Raw genomic sequence first — 27,476 nt, 5'->3', positions numbered from 1 at the left:
TTTAACCTGGGTAGAGTGGGTACAGAAATATTTTGTCTTCACATACTTGAACAAAACAATTATTATCAATTCCTGGCAAATATACCAAAGTAGTTTACCTTTCAAAATATCACTATGTTTCGGTTCCTGAAGAAATTAAACCTAGAGCTTGAGGAATGGTTTATAACCCCCCAAGGGGAGGATTATGCATCTTGAACACTTGTACAGATATCTGTAAACTCTGAAATGCAGCTACTTATCTGAACACACACTTCCCTCCTACACGATTCAATGAAGGTAATGAAGGGGAAAACATGCAAAAATACTCTCTCCTAATAAAATCTGCTATAGGAAAAAATACCTGCTTGCTCAGTTAGAGCGGAACAGTGAGCTGCCAAAATCATTGGCTTTGCATTGTTATGAAGGTTTGCATCTCATTTGAAGCCAACCACAATTCGTTAAGACAGTGCTGTGTCCAGAAGGATCAACTGCACGAGGTTCATTGTGAGAAGGTGACAGGCTTGACCACCGACTGCTGCAGGAATCTTAACCCCCCTACAGTACTACGCTGGAAGCATGCAAGTCTGTCACTCAAAAGCAGCAAGCTATTTCAGGGTATCTTCTCTTTCATATATAATTTTATTTCTGGTTATAGAAACAAATGCTAAGAGGAGAAGCAACACTCCCCAACCACATACATCAAAATTAAGGTAACAGAACAGAACAGTTAAAATAAATGAAAAAAAATAGTAGAAATTTAAAACTTTGTTATAGCTTTAAAATATTAACGTTCTTGATACATTAGAAATCACATTCAGATCTCCAATTACTTTAAAAAAAAGTATGGCTCCATATTAAAAAAAAAAACCAAAAACATAACCACTGTATCCCATTTGATGCGAAAATGCAGGTCCTGCTCCTTGGATGCTTGTATTCGCCGTCTCAGCACCACCGGGATAGATGCAGCCGACCCCCTCACGTGAGCCACAGTCTGCCCGCGCAGCTCAGCATCTCGCAGGAGCAGTGCTGCAACGTGGCTGGTAAAGATGAACCTCACATCCACTGCCCCAGCTGGAGCTTTCCCCTTTGGGATACGCACCTGCTTTGCGAAAAGCACTGATAATGAAAACAAGTCACAAAAAATACTTTTGATATCGGCTGTAAAAAAAAAAAAAAAAGCAAAAAAAAAAACTGTTGGAGGTGTCTTGTACAGGCAAAACCATGAACTGAAATGCAAGCATGGCTTTGGCCCGCCCCATCACACGATTCCTTAAATTAAGTGCCAAATCTAGGAGAGAGAGGTAAGGTTTGCCTCTCCATCTCCGTAGCAAAACCAGTCACACGTCCGTCAAACCACTGAGGTATTCCAGGTCCTCGTCTCACTGCAGCCTTCCCTGGAGGACTCGGTGGGAATGCATTCGCACAGAACAGGTGAAGACTCCAATTCTTGGTTGTTTTGCCTTTTTTTTTTCTTTAAAGCAAACATTGCAGAATCTGACCAGGACTTCCAGCTTTACCATCCGTTGCACACATATCTTTTGATTCATCTTAAAACAGCTGTTAATAGTCCTTTGGATAACAGTTCTTTGGATAGCTACAGACTCTTGAACGCACTTCTCAGCTACACAGAGGTTGGCAGGCTGGACAAGGCCAGTCTCATCGTGGTACAAACAGCACGTCCAGAAACCAAGACAACCTACTGTCTTCTAAGATTTTTGTATTTTAAAACCATTCCATATTGGTACATTTGAATACTTTTTTTTTTTTTTTTAATCCATTAAAAAGATCTTACAAACAACAATACTCTGGTTCCCCTCACTTTAAGACCACCAGGGAGGGGAGGAATAAAGTGAGTTTAGGCTTACAGCAAGCCATTTGCTACAGAACCAACCTGCCTACTTAGCAGCCTGTCCACATCCGAGGAGCAGCACATAGATCAGCAGAACATCAGGATCTTCTGCACCAGACTTTTAGCAGCAAGGCAGTGAAACAGAAGGAAATGTCACTTTTTCTGCTCCATTTAAATCTAATTTTTCTTCAGCTAACAGACGTTTCTCCTCAACATTGCCCTTAGCTTTAGGGAAGGCTCTCTTTTGGACTGCTTTAAATGAAACCGAGTGGGGTAGAAGTGAGACTGAAGGGTCTCGATCATGGCAAGGGTGCCAAGGTCTGGGGTACTGGGTGCGTTGCTTAATCCAGTGGCAGACAAAGAATCCAATACTAGGGGAAATCTATTTGTTGCAAGGGCACTTGTTTTTCTGCTGAGGAGGAAAGCCATTTCCTTTCGATGCCCTTATTCTGGTTACTCTATCACCTTAATACCCTATTCTCCCTTAAATATCAAAGCCCAACCACCAGAAAGTAAGGAGAAACCGAGGCAAAGCATTCACTCAGGTCCTTACAAAGGAACTGCTACTTCTGTAAGAGCCTTAAGGGTTAGGAAACCAAGTATGATCTGTATTTAAGAATAGTTCTCAAAAGGCCCAAGTAGGTCAAAACGCATGGAGTTAAACCAGGACTGAAATTTGACCGGTAAGGTAAAAATTACTCTGTGGATGTGAACATCAGAAAAACCTTACACATTTGCTTTTAAGGCTATACACACACCTCATGCACCATAAAGAGAGAAAAGTATTGCAAAAGGAGAGTAATCTCACCATGGAGGAAAAGAAACTCTTTCTCAGTGCGCCAGTGCTAGCTTATCCACCTGACAGACGGACGGACAGGGAGGAATTCCTCAACCTCACAGCATCCTCACGGACCCTCAATCAATTTCCTCTGTTGCAATAAGGTCCCATTACTTACAGAGCAGAATCTGTAAAGAGCGCCCTGATACCGCATCTAGAGATAATATGAGACTAGAAAGGCTTCCAGCTTTCATTAGTGCCGTTTTGGGGATTTTCTTGCCAGAAAAGCAGCACAGACCGGGGTTGCTGAAAGCACGACGAAGCCAGAAGCAGGGCTCCTGCACGAGGAGGATGCAAGTACCAAATCACCTCTTCTGCTCTGTGAGAGGAATGAAAGCAACCGCTGAAGTAAAGCTGCTTCTACAGGCTGCCCACATCTGTTATAAAAATAGGAACATCATTCTTTCAGAATCAGTGCCTGGTGCGGGAATTTACCAACATATTGTATAAAAAGTCTGTGTAAAGTACCATTTAAGAGAAAGAAATAGTCATGGACCATTTATATATCTATATTTACACACTCACACACACTAATAAATATAAATTTTATGTTTACACAGATCTAATTTAATATTCTCTGAAAAAAATATTTAAAGGGTTTCTACCTTAGCTGCCACCCATGATTTGCCAATGGTTTTTCTACCTTGAGAGTGAAGGGGTAGACGTGGCACAACTACCCTCTGCAGCTTAAAGTGACACATAAGGAGAGGACCAGCCATACATTCTGGAGGATTTAATTCAGTGTTCGTGAACTTAAAAGGTATCAAATGGTTAAATATCAAGTTGATTAAAAATTTGGAATCTAACCAATAGTGCTCCAAGAAAACCTCGTATTTTTTCCAAATGTCTTGCTCAGTCCAAAGCGAAATGCTCACTGCTCTATTACTGCCCCGTGAAAAACAATCTAACAAAGTCCACCATCACAGCTAGCTATTTTCCACTATATCATATTACTATATATGCATATATCCCCGTGTGTGCACAAACACATGCACTGTCCTGCAAATAACCCACCCAGCAGAGAGAGCGTTTGCTGAGCTAACTAATCACAGCCCAACAGCTGCTAGGCAGCCGCAGCGACGGGATGCTCCAGCACAAAGCCACAGCTACATTTTGATCAGGTCCCGGCCAAACTGCAAGAAAGCATCACTTCCCAGCCTCATCAGTTCCAGAAACCCCAATGACATTGTAGTATGACTGTTTTCCGCAGCACAGCTGGCTCCATGGTAAGCTACACTTTATGGCAGTAGTGTATGCTACAGTAATAGCAGCTTTGGCATAATTTTTACCCAGAAGGAAACAAGAAGTTACATGACTGAACAATCTGTTGTGTAACTGCAACCTAACGCACAGATTCTCGCCAGATGCAGACCTTCAAGCAATTGCATTAACTTTAAAGGACTCCAGAGTTGATAGAAACAACTACAAGTACAGGGGGAAAACTGTGATAGGGAGCAGAAGCAGGAGCTTGCCCAAGAGACTGACTGACAAGGGAAGACAGATCATTTGCTGCAGGATGGCATTTGCAACCTCAAAAGCTCAGTGTGAGGCAAGGACAAAGTTATGGAACCAAGTCATGTTCCTTTAGAAATTCCTTCTTAATGCCCAAGTACAACTTACTAGCAGCAGGACTAGCAAACCTGTGAAATTTTGCATCAGTGTAGAAGCTCAAGGTAAGATTCACATTGGAATAAAACTATCACTTGCTAGGGTGAAGCACAGGTATTCTTAAAAGTGATCAGGATCCCTCAGCACCGCCTCCTGTTCAAAAAGCTACAAGAACTCTTGGCACTGTTGCTTGGACAAGATGGTTAAATGTGTAAAAATGCAATCCAGACTGTTTCTTGTTCACTCTTGTTTCTTGTAGGAGCTAGCAGCGTGTTTTACAGCAAAGGAGGCCATGCAGGCATTGGGCTGTACTTGCAAAAGTGCAGCCAGCAGGCCCTGGAAAGAGATTTTTCTTCCACTCTGTTCAGCACTTGAGACTGCACCTGGAGACCTGCGTCCAGCTTTGGTCTTGCCAGTACACGACAGACAGGGATTTCCTGGTGCAATTCCACCTGATGCCTTGGAGGCTTGAGCATCCGATGCACAAGAAGAGACTGAGGCAACCAGATTGGTTCAGCCTTAAGAGGAGAAAGCAAGAAAGAAGGAAACCTTACTGGTGTCAATTACCTATTTGGAAGATGCCAAGAAGGCAGAGCTAAGCTCTTCTCAGAGGTGTGCAGTGATACAGAGGCAGTGAACACGCAGGGATGCAACGAACATCATTCATACATCGCAGTATGAAAGCTCAGGTCAGCCACCCTCACTTGCTTACACATAGTTCCCTAGCCTTTAGTGCTTCCAGTTTTATTTTACTGCTGGCATTTCCCTACTAAAAAAAGGGGGGGGGGAAATGTAGAAGTCAACTCTGACTGACAGTTCTAAGTACACAAGACAGATGCCTGAGACACGTGCAAAACCAAATTTACTCCCCCCAAAAAACCTGGAGCCAGACCATGGCATTGACTGCAGAAACACTGTAAAGGCATCAGGTGCTATTTAACTATTTCTCCTCACTTACAAAGCTTTAACACAGTTCCAAAAACACTCTCCTGAACAGTGGAGAGTGCCCAACACTCCTCTCCTTGGCTGTTTCCGACAGTAACATTTCTAAAATACATCATGAAAATTAAGTTAGGGTGACCTTACTCAATTCAAGCCCTACGTATCCCCACAGGTATTTTCATCCACAAGCCCTTGGGCAGAATTTAATGCAAGGTGCTGCTCCTGCTAGTGGATAAAAATGACTGTGTATGCTACAGGTGACAGCATTAATTGTATGGGGGAAGCAGGGACATGGGAAGAAGGAGGAGTAGAAAAGAATATATGAGCTAATCATGAACTTCATTTCTGTGTTCAGCACTGTGTTGTGTTATCACTGTAAAAACTCATTTCTGGGTCCAGCACTGTGTTATCACTGTAGAAAACTTCCTGTATCACAAGAGACAAAGACAAGACAAAATAAGAACTAAGGAATTCAGTCGAATAAAACCAAGAACAACTGCATTCAGCTTTTGCTAACTGAGGCAACAAAAGTTGCTATAAACTGACCGCAATCAAAGTAAAATTCTCTGTCATTGCCTAGGACAAAAAAAAAATTCCATGAACAGAGAATTCACATTTTATGAACCCAATTTTAAAGTCTTCCCATGTCCAAGTTACGGCAGGTTAAATATTCAACATGCCTTGACCTTTGTTACACAGATAGCAGAAGATGCACTGAAACCTCCTACTCCTCTCCCCATCAAACCTCCCTCAGTCAATTAATTGAGGACATGAGATGCAACGCTTTAGACAAAAAAGTTGGAGAATTGATTTAATCCAATCCCTCTACTGCATATAACCATTAAGGTAGCATTTACTCTGTAGCTGAAAGCCGAACTCTACCATCACATTAATTTTCATTCCTCTGCAGTGCTCAGAGTTGAAAGCCTGGGGAATCAGGATATATGAGGAAGAGCAGTGCCACTAAAAAGAAGCAAAATGGAAACACAAGTTTCAAACCAGAGATTCTGCTTAGGATTTTCACCTCAGCACAGCACTTGATGGTACCAATAATCAGTTAGAAACAGAAGATGAAAAATTTTCAATTCAGCTTTTCTTAAGAAGATTCTAATGGTTTCCCTGGGGAAACAACACTGTCTTTCTTGCAAGGAAAACCCATCCCCACAGCATCACAGTTCTGTGAACAGAGCGCTGATGAAGAAGGAAATCAGGCGACAGCACACTGGAATGAAGCTGCATGCAAACACAGCAGTGCAGAAAAAGTCACTTGTTTTTCAAGATGACCTTCAAATTGCACTGGATTTAATCAGAGAAGAACCAAGTCAAGTAAAAGCGAAGCAGGAACGACCGCCAGCTGAAGAGAGATGGCCTGAAGAAGTGAAGGGAGTAGCCCAAAACCTCCTGCTTGAATCCTAGACACTGACAGCAATTCCACCCCCATGCCCCCACCCTGTTAAGTAGGACTAATCTAGTCTTTTGGTCATGATACTGAATGCAATCCTCAGGGCAAGGGGGGATTATTTAAATGGCAGCTGCTTCTGGAATGGCAACAAACTTCTGGGAACTTCTGTCACCTCATACTTCCATCCGCAAACTGCTAAGATTAGCTGATGCAGTGAATTTCGATGTCTGTCTGTTCCAGCTAACTTTTTTTTTTATTTTCAACTATGAGCTCAAAAAGTTTTAAAAAATATCAACATGTGTTTAATTGGTGTGTACATATATTATCCTGTATTTTAAAGGACTGCAAAGGCATTTTAAAAGAGGCCGAAAAGTTATCTACTCAAAATGATCTCCAGAAATCCTAAACTATTCTGTGATTCAAAAACAAGCCAAAAGATTCAAACTCATTTTTATGATTTGCCACTTTCCGAGGCTCTTCTTCTCTGGTCTGTTTTTCTAAGCACGCTGCTTTCCAGACTGAGCAGTGTGCTGAAACAATTCATCTGGAAGCCTGAAATATGATGTGCCATCCCTCGTCTGCTGCAGATGAGAACAACATTTTTCCCACAGCTCTCAGCAGGATTTTGTAAGAACTGATATTCTACCTAGTATCAGGCAATGATATAAGACAACGTATAGGCAAGCCTACAAAAAAAAGAAAAAATAATCAAGTGGCAGGGCTGCTTTCTACAGTAGCGGTGGAATGCACCAGACTGATAAAGCAAAAATCCTGATAGGATGAACTGATGGGTTCCAGGCACCTCAAGAAGAATGGGCGAGCAGATCAGAGCTATTTGCTTATCACAAACCTGCATTTCAACCACTAGGCACTAAGCCACAGAAGGAAGACTGAGGAAGTATTATTCCGTTCTGAAATACTGAGGAGGCAAATCTATACAGTCAACCTGAGGATGGACTTGAGAGGTATCTATAAAGTAGCAGCTGGTTTATGAAAACACCATGATTCAGCTGACGCATTTCTCTGGTGCTAGACTAGTTTAGGTCCTAATTACTTAGACTTTCCAAAAGAAGAGAAGCAGTAAAGATATCCCCCCAAAACTCTGGCAGCTTCACACCCTGAACAGCATTCTTCTGGTTGCTCATCCTGTGCTGACTCACCTAACGTCCTGGAAAACCAAAGACTGCTGCAGGAAAGCTCCCTAGCCTCGGGGCGGTTTCAGAGGCGTGCCTGGATCTAAAACAGCATTCATCCAAAAGTAATGATTAATCACAGATAAGCTATGCTGCACTCTCACTTGTGCGTTCTTCCTTGAAGTCTGTTTTATTGAATTCTGGCTTTGAGAAAGCTACAGAAAACACAGGACTCACCCACGTGCTTTTTCCACTGTGCCGCACCTCGTCTTCCTAGCGGGAAATGTGACAGCTGGAAACCGGCCTGCTTCAATTACTTTGTGGTCTGTAACAATCCTCCTTCACAGAAATGATTTCAAAGTACTAAAATCCAATCTAATAACTTGTCACTAAAGGCACACGCCTAAATTATGAAGGCCTAGCTGTAGATGAATGAACTGTCCTGAATGCTTTGTGTGCCTGTAACCATAGACTGTAACCGCGAATCACAAGACCAAGAAATTCTTTCCTTCTTTCGGAAATATTTCCCACAAAACAATTGGCTTGAGAATAAAACACACTTGGGTTTTATTCGAGTGCTAGGACTTAACTATTGAGTAAGATTTGGCAAATAGAAAGGAAACCTCAAAGTGATGCCAGCTGTTACCTTGTGGATTTTCTCCCCCTCCCCAAATTTTAGAAGACATTAACTTGTTGTGCTTTACCCCCTAGCCCCCATGGACATACTGGAAGTATAATTTACTGCACATTGGGGAAATCTTGAAAAATGTTTATACAGAGGGCTTGTCTCTCTGCTCTGTGACAGTATTGTCCGATCCTACAAGACAGGAACCCGACAATGTATCAGCACAGGTAGAGCGATAACCTACCGAAGACATACATACCCCATCCCTGTTAAGTCACTTTTGCCACTAACAAAACTAGAACATTTTCTAAGATCTCTGTTCTGTCGCCAAAGACAAGCCAGCCAAGGGAATCGCACGCAGGTGTAAACCCACAGGGGTTAGCTGGAGCTACGCAGAAGTTGATTTCTTTGCCAGTCCCAAGGTGTTACACGCACCCACTCCTCCACGTGGTGAAAGTGACCCGAGTCTGCTTTACTCATAAGATGTTCTTGTACTACATGAAGAGCTTGAACACAGTTTAAGTAAAAGCCTCCTTCTACTGGCCAACCCAAACAGTCCTCAGGGTAGGAGAGACAGGAGAGGGAGCTGAGGAATGAAAGGAAACCTCTGAATTCCTTTTGGAAAACCTGTTTAAGACCTCCAATGACTTTTGTCACACAGAAAATAAAAGGTCTTTTTGCCTTCGTCTCCACACACTCACAGAATTTGTACTAAATACCGTATGAACTCCGCTGCCTCTCATGATAGCCCTTAACCTCCCTCTCAGAGTAACACGGGAGCCTTGCATTTAGCCTCTTCTAGCCACGGGAGAGGGTCAGGGACAGACTTCTAACCCACCTCTGACCTCCTGGACATCATCCACCTAGTTGAGGACCACACTACCAACAGAGGGTGAAAGCAGACCACGTTAATGCAGTTAACCAACCGACATTTTCTCAGGTTTACTGAGACGGTGGGAATGCCTCTGATCTGCAGTGCTATTCGGAACAAACCCTGGTGCTCCAGCACAGTATGTGATTACAGAAAAAAAAAAATACACGCAACCTTTGGGAGACACCCTTCCCCACACAATCCTCAGTCATCGAGATACTTCAGCTGTTGTCCAGAACAAGTGATGAATCATTGTAAGAAATCACTGAAGGTACAAAACCCTTTAATATCTTTACAGGAACCAAATTAACACAGTTCCTCTGTCATCTTATTCTCCCTCAGAGGGAATGGAGAGAAATTGCATCTGGAAATCCAGGTGGTTGAGCCCTTTAACTCTTCCTCCTGAATCCCCACATAAATAAACATTCATTCATACTCAGAATTTTTCTGTTTTAGAAAAAAAGGATCATTTGCCTTTTTCTTTAAGCTTGGTACCATGTTTCTTTAATGCTGTTATTGTGAGATACTGCACCCATCTTTCAGTATTTGATTGCCTTAGCTGGCCTTTTTAAAATGGTCCTATGTTTCAAAGCTCTGAGAAGCGCAGTATTAAGGCATAGAAAATGAGGAGTTTTCTTTCCAGGGAGCAGACTGTATTTGTGTTACATTCCTCTAGATGCTGAACTGCAAATACCATCCCCTTGGAGCCGAAAGGGGAAAAGACAGTTTAAAAAAATCCCAGCAGTCATACAATCAGTTGTCTGTATTTTTTTGAATCTTTTAAAAAAAGAAGAAAAAAGGAAAAGTATCCCATATGTAAAGACAGAACAGAGTTCCAGGTATGGGTTCTTGGGAGGGGTTTTCCATTCTTTTCTTTTTGGCACCTTGTGATTCTAACAACTGTTGGCCTCCCATTTATAAAAATCTGACTTTAAAAAGAGCTCTTTATTTGCTATGTTTAGAGCTGTTACAGTTGTGGTTTGTTTTCTTTGAAAGCTGCTTTAGGGGCTGCTGCCATCCCATGCCCACCCCGCACCACTCCAGCTCCTCCCACCGGTTCTTCATTCACTGGTTGCCTGTCCTTGTGGCACTGTAGATGTGATGACTCCAGTTTGGGCTGGGACTGCTCCGCTGGACTCTTCTATCCGGGGTCTTTTGACTTCAGGTTCACTGCTGTCTTGACTGCGGGAGGCTGCTGCTGTCTCTTCGGTCCCTGTCTCACATACTCGGCTGACTACAACAGGAGTGGACGAGCTGGCCTGGGCTGCAAGAAGCTGCAATGGATTTGTAAGAGCTGGCAAGAAGGACAAAAGAAAGAAAAGAGAATTAATGTGACAAGTAACACACGTGTTCGCCATTCCAGAAAACAAGAAAACACCACAGTCAAATGCAACACCTGGGCACGGACTCAACTGTAGTGTTCAAATCCATTTTGTAAGGCCCACAGCAATCTTAGCTTTGTCCAAATTTACCAAACTGGCAAATTGTTCTCTTTCAAAGGAGAACTTCTTTCTATCCACTGTCAAACAAGGCACTGCCAGCTGAGCATTCATCTCCAGATAAGGTGAACCAATCCTCTGCTAAAACTACAGCATGACTCTTGGAGAGGTAGTCCTCTCACCACCTACAATTAGCTTTTTGCAAGCTACAGCTTTGTGCTGCACCTTTGTTTTAGAGGGCCCTCTTTAGCCCCCCCCCCGAGACTGCCAAAAAAGAAAAAGGCAACCTGGGGAAGAGCTTGCACAGTAGGAACAGCCAGTCTGTTGGGACACTAGATTACAATCCAAATATTGACTGTATTGACATCTCACTTGTAAAAGGGGCAGAAAGGTTACCCCAGACAATCAAACAGGTTTCCATCAGAACTGAAATCCAAATTTAAGAATTTCTGGCTCCCAATCTTGTATTTCAGTACTGACAAAAACCTCTCACCCTCCCATTAATAGAAGTGGTGAGAAAATAAAGAAGGTTTAAGTAGCAACCCTGAGTAAAAATGTCTACAATTCCTAGTTCCAGACAAAGAATGTGCTTACACACTGGCTTTGGCACACAACACCGCTTGAAAAACAAAACACATGCAGTTTTTGGACTCTGCATCAATAGGAGGAGCAGCCAAAGGGGACTCAGGAGACAGCACATCCTCTGCCCTCCAGACTGATTTGCAGAGGATGGAATGACAAAACATTGATGGTGTGCTCGCTGCTAACTGCATCAAAAAAGAAGTCCTAAGATAAACAAACAGTGGAAACAGAACAAAGGCCCTCAAAGCCCAGCAGCTTCTACCAAGGCATGGGAAGGAGGCTATACAGTATCAAGGGGATGAAGGAAAGAAACAGAGTAAGGATGAGGGCAGTCACCAATTACTATTTAATGACCGATAAAGAACCTAAGCCTTGCAGTTGAATAGAAGTTAACTTCATACAGAAGAGTCAAGAGACTCAGGCTCCATTTTGTCAACTAGAAAATTCACTACCTATCACAAAGAAAAGACAAAAAGAAAACCACCCAACTTGGATGCACCTGGAATACTTTCAATGTTAAGAGAGAGCTACAAAAAACTTGGTAAGATTAGAGTGTCTTAACATAAATGTAAAAAAACAGATTCTATATTAGACAAACACTACTGTAGGGTAGTAGCAACTGCACCTATTTGATTTATTAAATATCTTTGATGCATAAAAACCTTATCACTATCAATTTTTCATCGCTCCAGTAAGATTCTTGCAATTTAAAGTGTAAGCCAGGTGATAATGCAAATACAAATATCAGAAAATTCTGTAGAAAGGCTCCTACTTTGCTTTAAGAATGCCATCAAAACCTCAATGTCCTTCATTTCAAGCACCCTGTAAGCACCAGCCTGGGACAGCAGAGGTACTTAGCATCTCATTGAGAAGGGCAGTAAGAAGCTGGGATATTACCACCCCCAGTCATCATCCTTAACTGCACAAACCTGAGGTGCTGAGCAAGCGTAAGAAGAGGCTGCCAAGACATAGCTAGTATGAGATTTTAAAAATCAGGGTTGACAAATGACTACAACACATCCTGTATATAAACAATCCTACATTCATTCACCTGATGAAATAGATCTTATTTCTCTCAGGCTCTAAGACCTTAAGATGGGAAAGTATGTTATTTTCTTAATACTCTATGGAGTCATATTTCACAAGATCTAAAGAGCACCACTGGAATTTCATTATTTAGCACGCTGAAAGCAAATGCTGTTTGTCAGAGGAAAACAAATGATAAAGCAGACTCAACGCAAGAATCAAGAATGCTTTCAACAAGTAACCCCCAAAGGTATAAGCAGTAATACATGCAGAGCCAAGGACAAGGAGAGAGACCAGACTTTTCAGCAACAATGGTAGATAGCAAAACTTTCCCATCAAGGAGAACTGAGCAAACTGGTGGGCAGAGGGGTATCTACCACTGACATTTACAGCCACAGAAATTGCACAATTTATAACCACTGGAATTGAACACGCAGAATAACTTGCACAGCTAAGAAGAGAAAGACCTCACAACTTTACAACTGAACTGCAAAGCTCAGAGAGCAATCAAAACAAAGCCTACCGTAAGCACTGCCCGTGATGCTGTTGGTGGGGACAGCATGTTTCCCATTCTGGGTGACTGCCCGCACGGGGAGTTGATGCTGTCCGATGGCCACTGGAGCTGCCTGCTGAAGGATCGTGACTGTCTGTCCTGGAACACCCTGTGCCATTTGACTGGCAACTGTCTGAATAACACGGCTGGCTGTGGGTATTGTGGCAAATGCGATCGTTGGCTTTTCATCCATGCCTGCTTGGAGAGAAGAACAGACAACCACCATTACCACCCTGCTGGTTTGGGAGCAGGCTTTCTTCTCATTAATGTTTTAGCAGTAATACCTACCCCAGGCTTACAGATGTGTGAATACCTCAGCACCACAAAGTCACTTGCCTTTGATGTGTCTTACAAGGTTTACAGAGTGGGAGTGGAAAGCATTGCTTCTCAGGCTAAGGCAGCTTAGTCACAAAAGTAACATATTTGGGCTCCAAGGAACTCAGAGGATTCCTAGAGCCCTGTGAAAACTGCCCAGAACACTTTAGGCAGGATCAGGCTCTAAACACACACTTTCTGTGGGCTGATTCATACAGTGTAGTCAGCTCTGAGAAGGTAACAATTCACTCACCCTGCTCATTAGAGGAAGAACACTGCAACCAGGGACATTAGAGAATGTTAGTCCCTCTGAAATGCTTATTCTGAAGCATATCAGAAGCCTAGGGATGAATTTCTGAATTCTGTACATACACTCTATGCATATTAAGAACATTTTTTATTACAACATAAGCCACCCAGCTGAAAACAAAGACCATAAATTTGACCCTTCATCCTAAACGGACACCAGCTCCCTTATTTGTACATTACAGCTGTGATATGGACAGCAGCCACTACAAAAGTAAGCTATGAGATATTCACAATTGCAAGCCAATTGGCCTGACTCTGACACCACACAGCAGCAGAAGCCATTTAAGATCTCAAACAAAGCCCCAGGCATTCTCTGCAACAGCTTGCTGTCAGGCCTGCACGTAGGTTGATTTACAAGGTCTCTGCACAGTCACAAGCTTTTGCCAGCTATGGAGGTATGGGAAGAAACCAGAAGGGAATAAATAATAAAGGACAAACTAACTAAAAAATAATGAATAAATAAATAGGGCTGAAATCCTGCAGAGAAATAACTTAGAGCATTCTGCTGCCTATCTCACTTCCCAGGACAAGTAAAAAGGTTCAATTCAGCAGGTACGGAACAGCTGCAGGACAGCCTCCTGCTGGGCATGCGTGAGCAGAGAGCCACTCTCATCTTCCAGGGGCTCTGTGGTCTCAAAGCAGAAAAGGCAGGCAGGAAGCACAAACTCATTAATCCTGTAGGAAGAGGAGACTTCTTCCATGTTAACATCAGAAGACAATGGGAGTGGAGTTGGATGGAACACAAGCATTGAGCTGAGACTTGCAGGCAGGATGATTGGAGGCAAGAGGAAAAGAAGCAGGGAAAGCTTGGAGAGTAGGAAGGAAAAACAGAGGGAAATAAAAGCGGAAATAAAATGGACAAGTAGGGAAAGAACAAATGACAGACAGCAAGAACTGGTGAGTGAGAGAAAGGAGCAGGTGACAGGCAGCTGCAACTGTTAGTGCTTCAACAACATGAATGGGATCCAGACAGGAATTTCTAGAGAATGTGAATGAAATTCAAGCAGGACAACCAGCGATGAACTAAAAATGCCAATGGTCCTGATACTGCTGTAGGGGAAGGTCTTTATCATTTCTTCTTTCCCTTAGAGGAAGAACCTTTGCACCACTGCCCATATATCATCACTCAAAGTAACCAGTTTTGCTGCTGGTGCCACACAACTGGATAAACTCTTATTTGTTTTTAAGTTTTATCAAGGGAAGCATCTTTTATCAAGGGCTAAGCACCCACTGAGTGAAACAGCTGTTTGACTCCCCCCCACTCCAAGAGAGCTCAAGACTTATCAGTGAAGCAGCAAGGGAGGTGAAAAGCTACCTCGGTGGTCACCAGCTAAGTCCAACACCGCTCCTGCAGCTTCATGAGCTCCTCCTGCTGTGCCCTGATTTGTGAGGATGTATCCATTTGCAGAGTTTGCAGAGGAGGTCACAACTCGGACCATTGTAACAGTGGGAGCTTGCTGAACTACGTGAATTGCATGACACGAAGGCTGCTGAGAAGTCACTATTGATGCGGGCATGTACGCAACTGGTTTTGCCACCAGAGTAGATGGCCGGGGAGGAACAGCCATAATCACCGGCTGGGCACTGACTGGAGATCCTAAACAGAAAAGAGAAGCACACATTAATAGGAGAGGCAAAAAAGGCCTCCACTCATTTTGGTTATGCACTTCTAAATCTTCAGTACTCAGTCCTTCAACATCAGCAAGGTGTGGGGGTAGGTTAAAAAACAAAGTAAGGCTTCAAAAATGCCACCTTCAATCTTCTATGTACTAACATAAAAAAAGTACTTGCCATCCCAGCACATTTTTGTGAACAAACACCACGATATGCCCCAAAACATGAGGCTTTACATTACGAGCTTTGCCTTCCCATTTCAAGAGGAACACCCTATACATCGGGCCAGTTACAGCACAACTGACAAGCAGGTACTTACCAAGGCTTAACAAATTACCAAGACCAAAGAACCATGGAGCTCTGCATAGACAAAATGATCTTATCAAAAAGCCTGGCAAATTAATGAGTGAGCTACACACTGTCAAGGCTACTCCGCTGTCAGTTCCTTAGAGACACCTAGTTTAAGGTTAGCTTGTGTGTGTCCACACATTCCTTTATCTCCTGCCCTTTAATACAAAGACTAGTTAGAAAAATGATCTGAAGTTGCACATGCATCATCAGTCCCTAACAACTAAGCCAAAAAAGAGACCTAGATCCTCCTGTAGCAGACTGGTAGGAGCATCCCTGCAGTGTCCCCAGCACTGCACTCAGTGCAATGGCACAGTCACTTGCTGTGAAACAAGAGCTACTCACCAGGTGCACTCTGTGAATACCGATACTCTGGAACTGAAGCTAACTTTGACCCAAAGTCGTGATCATGTGGAATGGGCGAGCCCTCCCGTGACAGGCACTCTGGAGTCTGTAGGCCACTAGAGTGAGGGGACAGCAGGCCAGGGTGAGTAGGGGAGGCAGGAGCGCTCCTGAAACACCAGAACATAGAATGGGCAGGTGTAGATGTATTTCAACCACAAGACAGCAGCAGAGACCGAGCATTATCTTCAGCAGAGGATCCTCTAGGGAGGAGGAGAGCCATTCTTCCACATTACCCACTGTAGTCTTGCTGGGAAGAGTACACGGTGATCCCAAAAACCCTCTAGCACCACATACAGTCACATTATTCCCTGCTGAAGGAAACTGGACCCTTCAGAGCATGGTTAGCATTTCATTTTAAGACTCACACGGCTGATGGAGATGCTAAAAGTGCCTCATGCTCAGATCAGTTTTTATAATTTCAGGGCATTCTCAAAGGATGTTTGTCAGTGTTTGAGGAAGAAAGACACAGTGTAGATGCAAGTGTCTGCCCTCACATATGCTTGCAAAGCAGTTGCTACCCCTTCTCCCTGTTGCCTCCCTCACCCAACCACTTGGTTACCACCTCTGGTCCCACATGGCCACTGAATGCATAAGGAATCCAACAGTTCTTTAATGACAAACATAGAGAAGCTGATCAGCCAAAAAAAAATCTCTCCTACTGCTTTTCCCCCATTTTAAAAGACAGAAAGGAAGTGAGGTGTGGGAGGAATGCTACATGAAACCGCTCCAGCTAGGGTTATATGGCAAGTCCTGGTCCCACAGCTACAGGGCTCAGAAGGCTGTCACTGCATGCAGCTCCTCTTTGCAGATGCACTGCTGACTGGAGCAGTTAATACAGAACGCCACCCCTCACTGTTTCGCTGCTCGTGCTGACGATCAATGTGATGTTCCCTATAGGAGGGTGCTTTAAATAACACAAAAAGTATTCCCACTGTGATCTAATCCACATATAAACACAGCTTTCCTGAAATGAAAGGCTGGCATCTGAAAACATTTACTTCACTGATAAACGTTTTGAATTTCTTTGAAATGATGCCAAAACAGATACGGAATTTGATGCATTTTTAGTTTGGTTCTGGCCTTTTTTTTTTTTTTTTTTTTTGTAAATGCTTAAGAAGTCAGAACAATTTTCCCATTATGCCTTGGGACTACCTAACCTATATAACCACTCAAAAACTATAAACAGAAGCATGCTCACTGTACTTCAGATGAAGTTTTTGTTTGTTTTCTTTGTAAGGAGTTTGGCACAAAGATTAGAGAAAGGTGAAGTTACCTGGAGGAGAGAGGCCCAAAAGGTGTTCGGAAGCAGGACACTCCTCTTTGCCTTCGTTTTCTAAATGCTTGCTCTACTAGCTTGGCTTCAGAGGCAGGGTCAATTCGCCAAAAGGAGCCCTTTCCAGGCTCCTCCTGGGAGCGTGGGACTTTAATAAAGTAACGGTTCAAGGAGAGGTTGTGCCGAATGGAATTCTGCAGGAAGCAGAGGAACAAGATGATTATTTTGCCATGAGGAAACATGTAACAAAGACGGACGGGTTTCACTGCACAGCTTGGAAAAATAAAATCCATACTGCCAGAATCAGTGTTGAAGACAGAAACAAGTCACTCAGCTCACAGAGCTCCAAAGTCACAGGAGAAGTGCATGAGAAAATCTGGCGAAATTAGTGAGACAGAGCTTCTACTAACCACGCAGAAAGATGTGTTTGCTTGGTACTGTACAATCACTTAAATACACCTGGAGTCCTGGAATATGGTAGCTTTTCTATGGAAAAGAATGAAAGCAGAGCTTTTTCTGAGGCAGGGGAAAAGCAGTGCAAACCACATCAGAACTCTCTCAAGACAGGCTTTGTTCTAGGCAAGCGGAAAAAGCTGTCTGAGCCTGTGCTAACTGCTTACCTGCAAACGATCACTGGGGTGCCCAAACATGCCCTAAAGGACACTGCATCTCGTGGTAATCATAATGCAAGCCAGCCAACATGCCCTCAAACATCTAGCTCCGAGAAGAATCCATTATTTATGTGGCACTAGTCTAGCACCGTAAGGCTCTCCAGATGTTGACAAGACTAATTAGCTTCTCCACTGAAAAAGCCCACCTCTGACTGGGCGCAGCACTGTCTGCTGGGCCAGGGGAAAGGCTCAGCAAGCCCAGGTATGCACCAACTCATTCCTCTTCCACTTTCAAAACAAAAGAAGAGCTTTTGTAGCAGCCTTAAACAAGCTCTTCAGAAGTAAAGCCTATATACTGTGTTAGGGAAAATAAAAAAGGCAACTTCACCCTCCACTGAAACGCAGCTATCTTTGAAGCAGGATGCAGCAACTGGTTCACAAAGCACAACTCTGCTGAGCAGGTTAAGGCAGGAAATGAATTCCACAGTTAATTAGAACTGCAGGGAAAAGCCAGGGCGGCAGAATGTATTTATTCCAATTGTACTCAAAGTGCACCAAGCCATACTGCTCCTACCAGTTGTACACAATGAAATCAGCAGTTGCAAGGAACTCTTCAGCTGCATTGGTGTATTATATTCAAATGACAACACTCATTTCAGAGGTGTGATGCCAAGAAAAAGTCTGAAAGCAGGTGGAGCTGAAATTTCTGAGACTTTGAAAACAGCCCTCAAGTGATCACTTTAGTCTGATTTAGCATGTGTTAGCTACATCCAAACCCTCCAGTGAAGCTGGTCAGATTTCCTTTAATACCACATGGAAGGCACAGATTCAAGTTTCCTCAAGTTCCCATTATGAGATTCAAAACTTGGAAACTGACTTAGACAATGCAGTAGATAAATTGGGAAAAGAATACACCTGTGATGATTAAAGGCAATATTAGGATTTCAAAATACAATCTCAGTTTAAGGTTGGACATCTGCTTGGACAGACTACTCCAAAGAAAGACAATGTGCAGGATTATGCAAAATTCAGGCAAGTATCTGGGCAGGGGAGTTATCCATAGGAAGGATGTGGAAAAATAAAAAATAAACAAATATGAAAGACAGATGACTATGGAATTAGAAGAGTTTCAGAAAACTGCCCAACACTACATTGCCCTGTGAAGTATTTCAAAAAACTAATCACCCACAAACAAACTAGTTAGCTTAAACAAATTAATTCTGGGAATAGTCAAAGCAGCTCTATTCTCAGTGCTCCAAATTTTTAATAAATGTATTATAAAGTAGATAAGACCTGTCAAAGTAGTTTAAAAGCTTGTCATATCAAAAACTTACCTGCCAGCCTTTGTCAGCAGTTCTATAATATGGATAATGCTTGGTAATGTGGGCATAGATCCCACTTAGTGTTAATTGCCTGTCCTGTGCTGAAGAGATAGCCTGCACAATTAGCTGAGCGTAAGAGTAGGGTGGCTTGGACTCATCCTAAGGAAAAAAAAAAAAAAAACAACACAAAAGTTTAGTTACTTCCTACGCTAAAGTTCACCAACAACTCAAGTTAAAAAAGCCCTCCTCTTCCCTTTCACTCCTGCTTTGCACTGCCACCTCCCAGTTTACCACAAGCATTTGTGCACAAACAGAACTTAAAACAGATTAAATTATCTTCTCCCCCCTAACATCCCCACCATCAAACGCAGACAAAAATGCTAACTTTAATCTGCTTCCATTCTCCACTGGATTTGCCACATGTGCTTAGATCAGCACAAGGGATAGAACAAGGACAAGCAATTGGAAGCAAAGAGTTACAGGGTATAGAGCACATTCAGTGCTTTCAGGGTTCATGAAACTAAAACCTTGAATTCTGCCCAATTACAACTAAAACTTTGTTAGAAAGTTTCATGCAAGCATGCTACCAGCTCTCTTCCAGCCACAAGCCCAACATGAAACTTGATCCTGTCCCTTCAGTCTCCAGCAAGACTCGTTTCATTCTAGGAACTTCAATTTGTTTTACAGATCTCATATTCCCAGCCCTTCATACTATTCCATCAAGAACAGCGCTTCTTGTCTCAAGGGAGAATTCAACCCACAAAAAGAAGTCGTCTAGTGTTGTGCTTCTCCACCCAATCTCAAATCAGGTGGTTTTGAATCTAGACCTTTAACTTTGATCTGAAGATCAGCTCACCAAAATTAAGTTTTATCATAGTAACTCAGTTATTTTTTAATCTAAATTTCATTGCAACTCTCCTCATTTAACGCTTGCTTGACAGGTGTTTGTGTTTGTTTTAAAGTCTGACTACAGATTTCTCATGACAAGGATCTAGTTTCTTCCTGTTTCCCTTTTCCTCAACTGCGTTTTGCAAAATACCATTAATTAAAAGGAGAAAACAAGACTAAATTCTAATGCTCTGTTTCTTTATGGGTTCTTGATTTATCAAACAAGCAAGACAAATTATTCTTGCTTAACCCTGTTAGTGAATGACTTGAATACATTTTGGGCAGCTAAGCAAGCAGATTCATCATCTACCACAAACAAGACGCTGGTTTGAAGGCATGGTCTTAAAACCCTGGAGGATATTGCACACAGCGCCCTTATGGCCAGGGTATTCTTAGACTCATTTAACTGCATTCAGCATTGGCAATAAACTGCCAGGTCTTAATAAGCCTCCCAGTGAGCACTGTTGGGTAAGTAATGTTTCTCTGAACCTTTGGGCTGTCCCCGCCAGATGCATCTGCCTGCTGTTCTGATGCTGCTTTTGCAGCATACTCTGCTGCCAGCTGCAGATCCGAGGTAATGTTGTGAACAAAACGATATCCTGAGGATCCAGCACCACGTGGACTGGCTGGGCAAGAGTTGGGAACACTGGAAAGGCAAAAAGGAAAAAAAAATATTACCTTATTTATTAACAAGACACATTGTTCTTACTTCCTAAGGTACAGGAAAGCTCCCAAGTTGCTGAGAAGTGTATATGCCCTGAATTTATTTTTGCCTTTGTGGCTTATCCAAAGCATGGAAAGATGGGAAATAAATACAAATAATCAGAAGCAATCAGAGCATACAAATCCTGACACCACCTCCCCCTTCCCATGACCACAAGAAAACAGTCTCAAAGCATTGAGCAGCTTCTCTATACATGGGACTTAGACAAATATACACTGAAATTGGGATGAATAACTAACTACATAGCTAGAGACAGGTATTGCCTTGTTTCACCAAGCACACAAATGCAGCTAACAAAAGGGAGCTGCAATCACTGCTACAGAAGGCAGCTCATTTCATCAGCTTTGGCTAGCATGGGGAAGAGACATTTGAGTCCTGGGACGACCACGAGATGGCATTACAGGAACAACTACGGCGCAGGAAAACCACGCTAAAGCTGATGAAAACCTACAAACAAATAAAAGGTCGTTGTAATTTGCAGCACCACTTAGGCACACAGAAGTGAGTGCTACAAGATGAGAACTAATCAGAAAGACTTGTCTAGGGATCACACATCCTTGATTGGCAGGGTACAAAGGACAGGAGGAGAAGGATGAGGCTGGGAAATTTAAGACCTGAAGTTCCCCTCTTCCATCTCTCCTCCATTCTGCAGGGAGGGGTGCAAAGCCAGAGTGGCACGACATATAGCCAAATCCCGGGATTACATACGTTTTCTGCATAAGAGCTGAGAAACAATGAGCAAGAAAGCAAAACAACACACAGAAGATTAACGTAGCAAAACAAGCGGTTCAAATTGTATGACAAGATGCAAAATGAAGCCCACAGCTGGAACCGGCATTCAGTAGAACTGGCATAAACAATCCTCTTACCAGAAAAATGCCCAACGGCAGTGCTAACGCTGACACAAATAAAGGCAGTGATACCCACACTGTGCTAAGTGCTGCACGGGAAACACAAAACATGGTCCCTTCCTCACTAAGGTGGCTGGCCAAACAGCCTTCCCCACACACAGACATGCAGACAGAGAGGAACGGTGAGACAACCCTTGTTTGCTCAGTGGGTAACACCTCCTGTGCACAAGCAATGTGACAGGGTAAAGAATGACCGTTTCCTAGCAGTCCACCCCGTAAACTGAGAAGTGCAGCATCTCCTGCCACTGTGACACCTCTGCAAATGGCTGCGGTGCTGAGCCCACGCCAACCAAGACTGTCTTCTTTTAAAAGGGAATTACAGGATCGAAGGGGGAGGCTGGGTGACAAATAAGGCAACAAAAATAATCCAGCCACAACAAACCCCTGCAATAGGAAACCCGAGCTCACCCGTCTGGCATATGGGGTGAGCCATACAAACCACTGCACAGGGCTTGGTAACGTTTCCAGCACCCACTGATGGTCCTTTGTGTTAGCGGGTGCTGCTGTTCAGAAGCATGGCAGGAGGTGAAGCTTTCAGGAGGTGTAAGGTAAATAGTGTCAGTGAGCCCATACATAAATCCGTCTTCGCAAGAGAAAAAGGCGTTTCTTACCTAGTCTTTCAAAAAGACCTGTTTGTGCAGAAAAATTAATCCAAGTTTGTTATTCCACGCTTTGAGCCCACTTTGGAAGCGGTAACACCACACCACAGAAGACACTCTTGATGTCTTAGTATTCACATGCAGAGCTGGTGTGAATTTAATTATTTTGCTGTCATTTTTCAACAGCTTTTCCCTATACACACTTCTTATAACGTGTAGATAATTACAAATTAATTTTCATACATGAAACAATGACAAATCAAAAACATGGCAATTCTTTTCATCTTGGCACGTACACAATTATTGTAACACACAAACTAGGAATGGAATAGCATGAAACAGTTTGCTGATTCTTCATTTACAGAAATACATGAAAAACAATCTATATAAACAGCACCCAAAACTTAGGTCACGGATATTGAAAACAGCAGCTTTCCAGTAAAAAAAAAACAACACACTTCAGAGCTATATTTCTATCCTCCTCACCTCCACTCTTTTATTTTAAACTATTATGGCTTCAAAAATCGTCCCATGCAGTTCAGACACAGGAATTGATTTAATTCTTCAAGAAGGAAGATGAAGTAGCCCCATTTTTACTGTTCACATTTGAACTGTTGGAGCTGATCATGAGCTTTAAGTACAACTTCTTGCTTTGAATAAATAAATACATAAACAAACAACCAAAACCCCTCCCCTTGCAGGGCTGTGATTCTATTGAGTGCTGACAAAGCCCCTCCAACCTAAAGAGCTGTTAACTCTTTGAAAAGCCCGTCTCTCCCAGCAGATAGCTGGCTGAAGAGCCTGATAGTCCCCTAAGGAAGCAGCTGTCCCTTGGGACAGCCAGAGCAGTATCTGAAGATTTGGGAGAAGTACTGGACTTTCACCAGAATGCTGCACTTCCATTCAGGTGGACCTGCCTCCTTTCAGCCTGGATCAATCATCAGGTCAAGAGACAGGGGTACAGAACAAACAACACGATCTTTTAGCCACTCCAAGCAAAAAGACAGGGTAACACGCTGCTGAGTGTTCAAGCTCTCCGTCAATCATCGGAGAGCTCTTAAGAGGAAGGGAGAGAGAGCTGACTAGGGGAAAAAACAAGGTGACACAATCTGTTCCCCCCCAAACGCAGGACAGGAGGAGTGAAGAAACGGTTTTACTAAAAATACCCTCCCGAGGGTTAAGTTAAAATTAAACATTAGTGGAGTTTAAAGAAAACAAGCAAACACAATGCAGTGACATCAGTTTCCTGGAGTTCCTGGAATTCTCCTCACCACCCAGAGCAGGGGCTGGCCAGGGACGCTGCATGCACTCCCCCCCTTATTAAGAAATATTAAGAAACAAAGACTTTTTCCTCCAAACACCTGTCTGTGCTATAATACACAATCAAATGTGGGGATAGTGACTACAACTTGCTGGATATTGACATCCCCTCAATGCTTGAAGAGATAATGTGATCCATTTTAAGGCTATAAACATTTACTGAGCAAAGCTACGGCTAGGTATGCAATTTCACCCAGCCCTCAGCCACCTGAACGAACTGCTGTGATCCATGCTTACCGTCCATGAGAACACTCCTTAGCTTACAAGCAATCTAAGCTAATTTGCATTAAACTTGTCTGTTTGGAAGAGGGCACTCTGTGGAGAGGAAGCATGCATTTTATGCCATTGAAAGACACACAGCATGTAACCAAACCAGCTGCAGTTGCCCACAGCCTTAACCCCTTGACACCACGGTTAACGCCTCACGTCCCAGAGATCTTCAATATCCACTGAGGATTCAGCATCTCGACTTGAAACACTTACTGCAGGCAGCCACTGAGACACAGTTCCTCAAACATCACGCTGAGACCCAGCTTTAGAACCAGACTGTGACCACGTGCTGAATCACAACAGCCCTTTGCAGCGCGTTTTCCATTTAATACTTAACCCTTCTTTGGTTGTAAGGCCAAGAAGATGAGGGCTGAAAGCACTATCTGCAACACACTCGCCCGTGTAACAGGCAGAATGGCATAAACACAGGGCTTACTTCTGGCTATTAAGAACGTAACAGATCTTGTAGCATCATGATTCACTTTTGACTCCTGCCAACAAGAATCCAGCCTTGTAAGTTCACAGCACTCTTTAACAACTAAAAAGACTTTAAATACCAACTATTGGTGAAGATGTACAACTTACTGCATTTCTGCTGGAATGCTCCAAATCAGTTTGTTTTAACTAAAGAATCAGAGTGCAAAAATAGGATGTACCACTGTGTGCATGGTGCATCCACACACAGGATGCTGGATGTTGTTCTGTCTCATCTCACTAAAAAACAAAACAAAACAAAAACATCACACCACAGCAGGATCAGAGAAGGTACTGACTGGGGTAACTGGGATGATCAGAGACAGGGAGTGGATTCCATACAGAAGACAAATAGTTGAAGACAGAAAGCTGAGGTGCAAGGAGACAGTTTACAAAAACAGAGCCAACAGAAGGCGTACAACTCCCAGCTTCTTCTAAGTGAAGTGCTGGTGAACATGAAATGAAACTAACAGCGGGTCCAAACGAAGAGGAAGTCCTTCTATGTTTGTAGTCAAACCGTGGAACAACATGCTGTAAGACAGGGCTGACGTTAAGTTTATGTGAACACAAAAGACCATTATAAAAGTTTGTGGGAAAAGGAGGAAGACAGGGAATCATCAGGGGCTTTATGAGACACAAAGTCAAGAAGTCACTGCTCCAAGGCAGTCCTTGAACCATGAAAATGGTGGAGGCAGACTGAACACCAGTTAGCATTACTGTGTAATATTTTCTGTGTTCTTAAATTACCCTAAAGATACTTGTCTGAGGCAGAATACCAGGCTAGATGGATCCGTTGCCTGAACACACGCAGTGGTTCTTATGTAAAGATCTCCAGACTCTCTCAATCTAACCACATTTTACAGACTTAGGGCGGGGGAGCAACAAGTGCTTAAATGATTTATTTATGGTTATATTATAAGTCTGTGAGCAAGCTGGGAACAGAAACACTCCCAAATTCCAGTGCCAATTTCCCCAGAAGGACAGGCAGTAGGGGAATGCAGGAAAACTGCTGTTACTTAATTCCATTCTTTTCTGCAAGAAAGATATCTGTAGGGCTCAAGCTATGGCAGCTTAATTTAAGCCAGGTGTATGGATAAAGCACTTTCCCTCCCTAATGGCAAAGAGGAAAGACTACCCGGGACTCCACATAAAATTGTTCACCTGACTTGGAACCCGCATCGCTAAAGAGAAGAAAAAAAAACCTCTTGTGGTTTGGGATATGGTACTCACATGAGCAGTGCCTTTGAAAAATGCCTAAACGCACATTTCTGAGGCAGGTACAAAGACAGAGCAGTGATAAGAAACCACCTTGGCAACACTGCCAATACAAAGATTCCTGTCTGAGCAGGCTTTTTTTTTTTTTTTTTTTTTTTTTTAAGCCCCAACTCAGTACAAAGGGAGAATCCTCATTTCTTAACAGGATCTTTTCTAATTGGAGGTGTGTTTCCCTCCACACAAGGACTATGCTAGAGAAATGCCACAAATCTCAGACTACTCCTATACTCCGTTTCAAGTGCCTACACATGGGATACCAAAAGATATAGGGACTTTTTTTTCTCTCTCCGTGTGCAATAAGCAAGAACCAGGTCAAAGTACAGCACTTCAGCTTGCGAAACAAGCATTTCCACGATACACCAATCAGAAGTAATGGGTGCGAATCCTCCGCCACTGTCTCCTTCCCCAGCCTAGCCCCAAAAACATAACTCAAAGAAAGGCAAGCCCTTGCACGTTGCACGTTTCAGACAGGTTTCAGAAACAATCACAAGTGGTGAGATTGCCAAACCACGCTGGATTTTGATGTGAAAAGGGAAATATGAGAGCTACTCTGCCTGCTTAATGCTGAAAAAAAACACAAAGCTGTTGAACAAGCCACAGCGAGAGAAAGTTAGCTATCCACAAAAGTTCAAATTGTTTTTACTTGTCTCCGCTCCAGCGGTTCCCCTCTTAGAAAGGAAGTGAGCTCACTCTGACTGTGGATTCAGTGAGCGTTTTACACCAGCGCTGATCAGGGGAAGTGAAGGGAAGAGGAAGTGCTCGTGTAGCTGGTGACATCTGCAACCTTTCCTCCAGCACATGGCTTGGCGCATCTCCACTAGCACATGGCCCATTATCTGACATAAACAAGCGTAGGAACCCCCAAGCCTGGTGTAGATCGCTGCATTTCTTATGTGATGTGTATGCATCACACTGCTTGGCTTGGGGTTTGGAGACAAGGGCGATTAAGAACAATCACCATTCTGTCCAATTGTGGGAGTTACCAGGGCTATATATTCTGCCCGAATGCAGGAAGTAATGGATAACCGAGACAATGCAAAAGAGCCTGCAAAAATCCTGCCTTCGAGCTCTTCACTGGCTTTTCAGTTAAGTGGCTAATGATGCTATAGGAAGAAGGAAAGCCTGAATGAATTGGAACATGCAATATTTATGCATCCTGTCCCACTGAGTGCATGCAACCACTGAAGTCAGGGTTCACTCAACTTCCCACTGCATACCTTTAGAAACATGCAAGTTCATATTAAGACCCAAGAGTTCTGAAACGGTGTTGTATGGCTGTCCTAGATCCTAGAAAAAAGCACTCCCTCGTTAGCAAGCCAAGTCTGAAGCAAAGCATATCCAGCACTTACACATCTAATATAACATGGCTCGTAAGAATATATACATACACACCACCCCCTGCCAACTTACACTTCCATGATTCTTCACAGAATAAAAGCCCAATCCATAATTTATCTACTACACAGTCTTGGAAAGTAGTTATTACGCTCTACATGCATAAAAAACAGCCAATGAATTTAAATGACCTGTTAAAGGCCACAAAACCCATTGGTGACTTAACCAACATAACTGCAGTTCCTGAAATGCAGGCCTCTGAATAACCCACAATCAGGGCATGCAGCATGTTACTGAGCTCATTTTGCCTTGTGAAAATAAAGGGAGTGTGTGTGTAGGGGGGCAGGGAAGCAAATAAGGTTGAAAAATTTATAGCTTCTGGAACTATAACAGTTCAGCTCACGTCTTCTGTTTTGCTAATCAAAACTATAAAACAAGAGTGAAGAAGGATGTCAGCTGATCTTTCATTTATTCATCTCATTAATTTCACTGCAAACTAGGTATTGACTATTCTAGCAATGACTGAACATGGGCAGGCACATTGAGTGCTAAAAATTCTCTAAAACGTAAGTTTAGGCCCCCACACAAATGTGGACCAGTTTAACTATTAGCACTGAACCTCACCAGATGCTTCCC

At 43.0% G+C, this 27,476-nt stretch overlaps 1 protein-coding gene across 2 annotated transcripts in view; it reads right to left on the bottom strand.

The window, feature by feature from the left end:
- Nucleotides 1-604: 604 nt before the first annotated feature.
- Nucleotides 605-27,476, bottom strand: part of FOXK1 (forkhead box K1) — a 55,732-nt gene continuing 28,860 nt past the window's right edge. The window contains exons 3-9 of one of the 2 annotated variants that reach the window (XM_040575336.1): nucleotides 20,422-20,578; nucleotides 19,057-19,203; nucleotides 17,112-17,305; nucleotides 15,779-15,945; nucleotides 14,787-15,068; nucleotides 12,818-13,045; nucleotides 605-10,541 (exon numbers count right to left, since the gene is read on the bottom strand). In XM_040575336.1, coding sequence (XP_040431270.1) covers nucleotides 10,309-10,541; nucleotides 12,818-13,045; nucleotides 14,787-15,068; nucleotides 15,779-15,945; nucleotides 17,112-17,305; nucleotides 19,057-19,203; nucleotides 20,422-20,578 — 1,408 coding nt within the window. In that variant the 3' untranslated portion in view covers nucleotides 605-10,308. The remainder of the gene's footprint in view (nucleotides 10,542-12,817; nucleotides 13,046-14,786; nucleotides 15,069-15,778; nucleotides 15,946-17,111; nucleotides 17,306-19,056; nucleotides 19,204-20,421; nucleotides 20,579-27,476) is intronic. The other variant, XM_040575337.1, reaches the window with a different exon arrangement.

This window comes from Cygnus olor, chromosome 15 (assembly GCF_009769625.2).
Source record: "Cygnus olor isolate bCygOlo1 chromosome 15, bCygOlo1.pri.v2, whole genome shotgun sequence".
NCBI classification, from domain to species: domain Eukaryota; kingdom Metazoa; phylum Chordata; class Aves; order Anseriformes; family Anatidae; genus Cygnus; species Cygnus olor.
The sequence above is the reverse complement of the archived record's forward strand: the minus strand, read 5'-3'. Positions and strand labels throughout refer to the sequence as shown.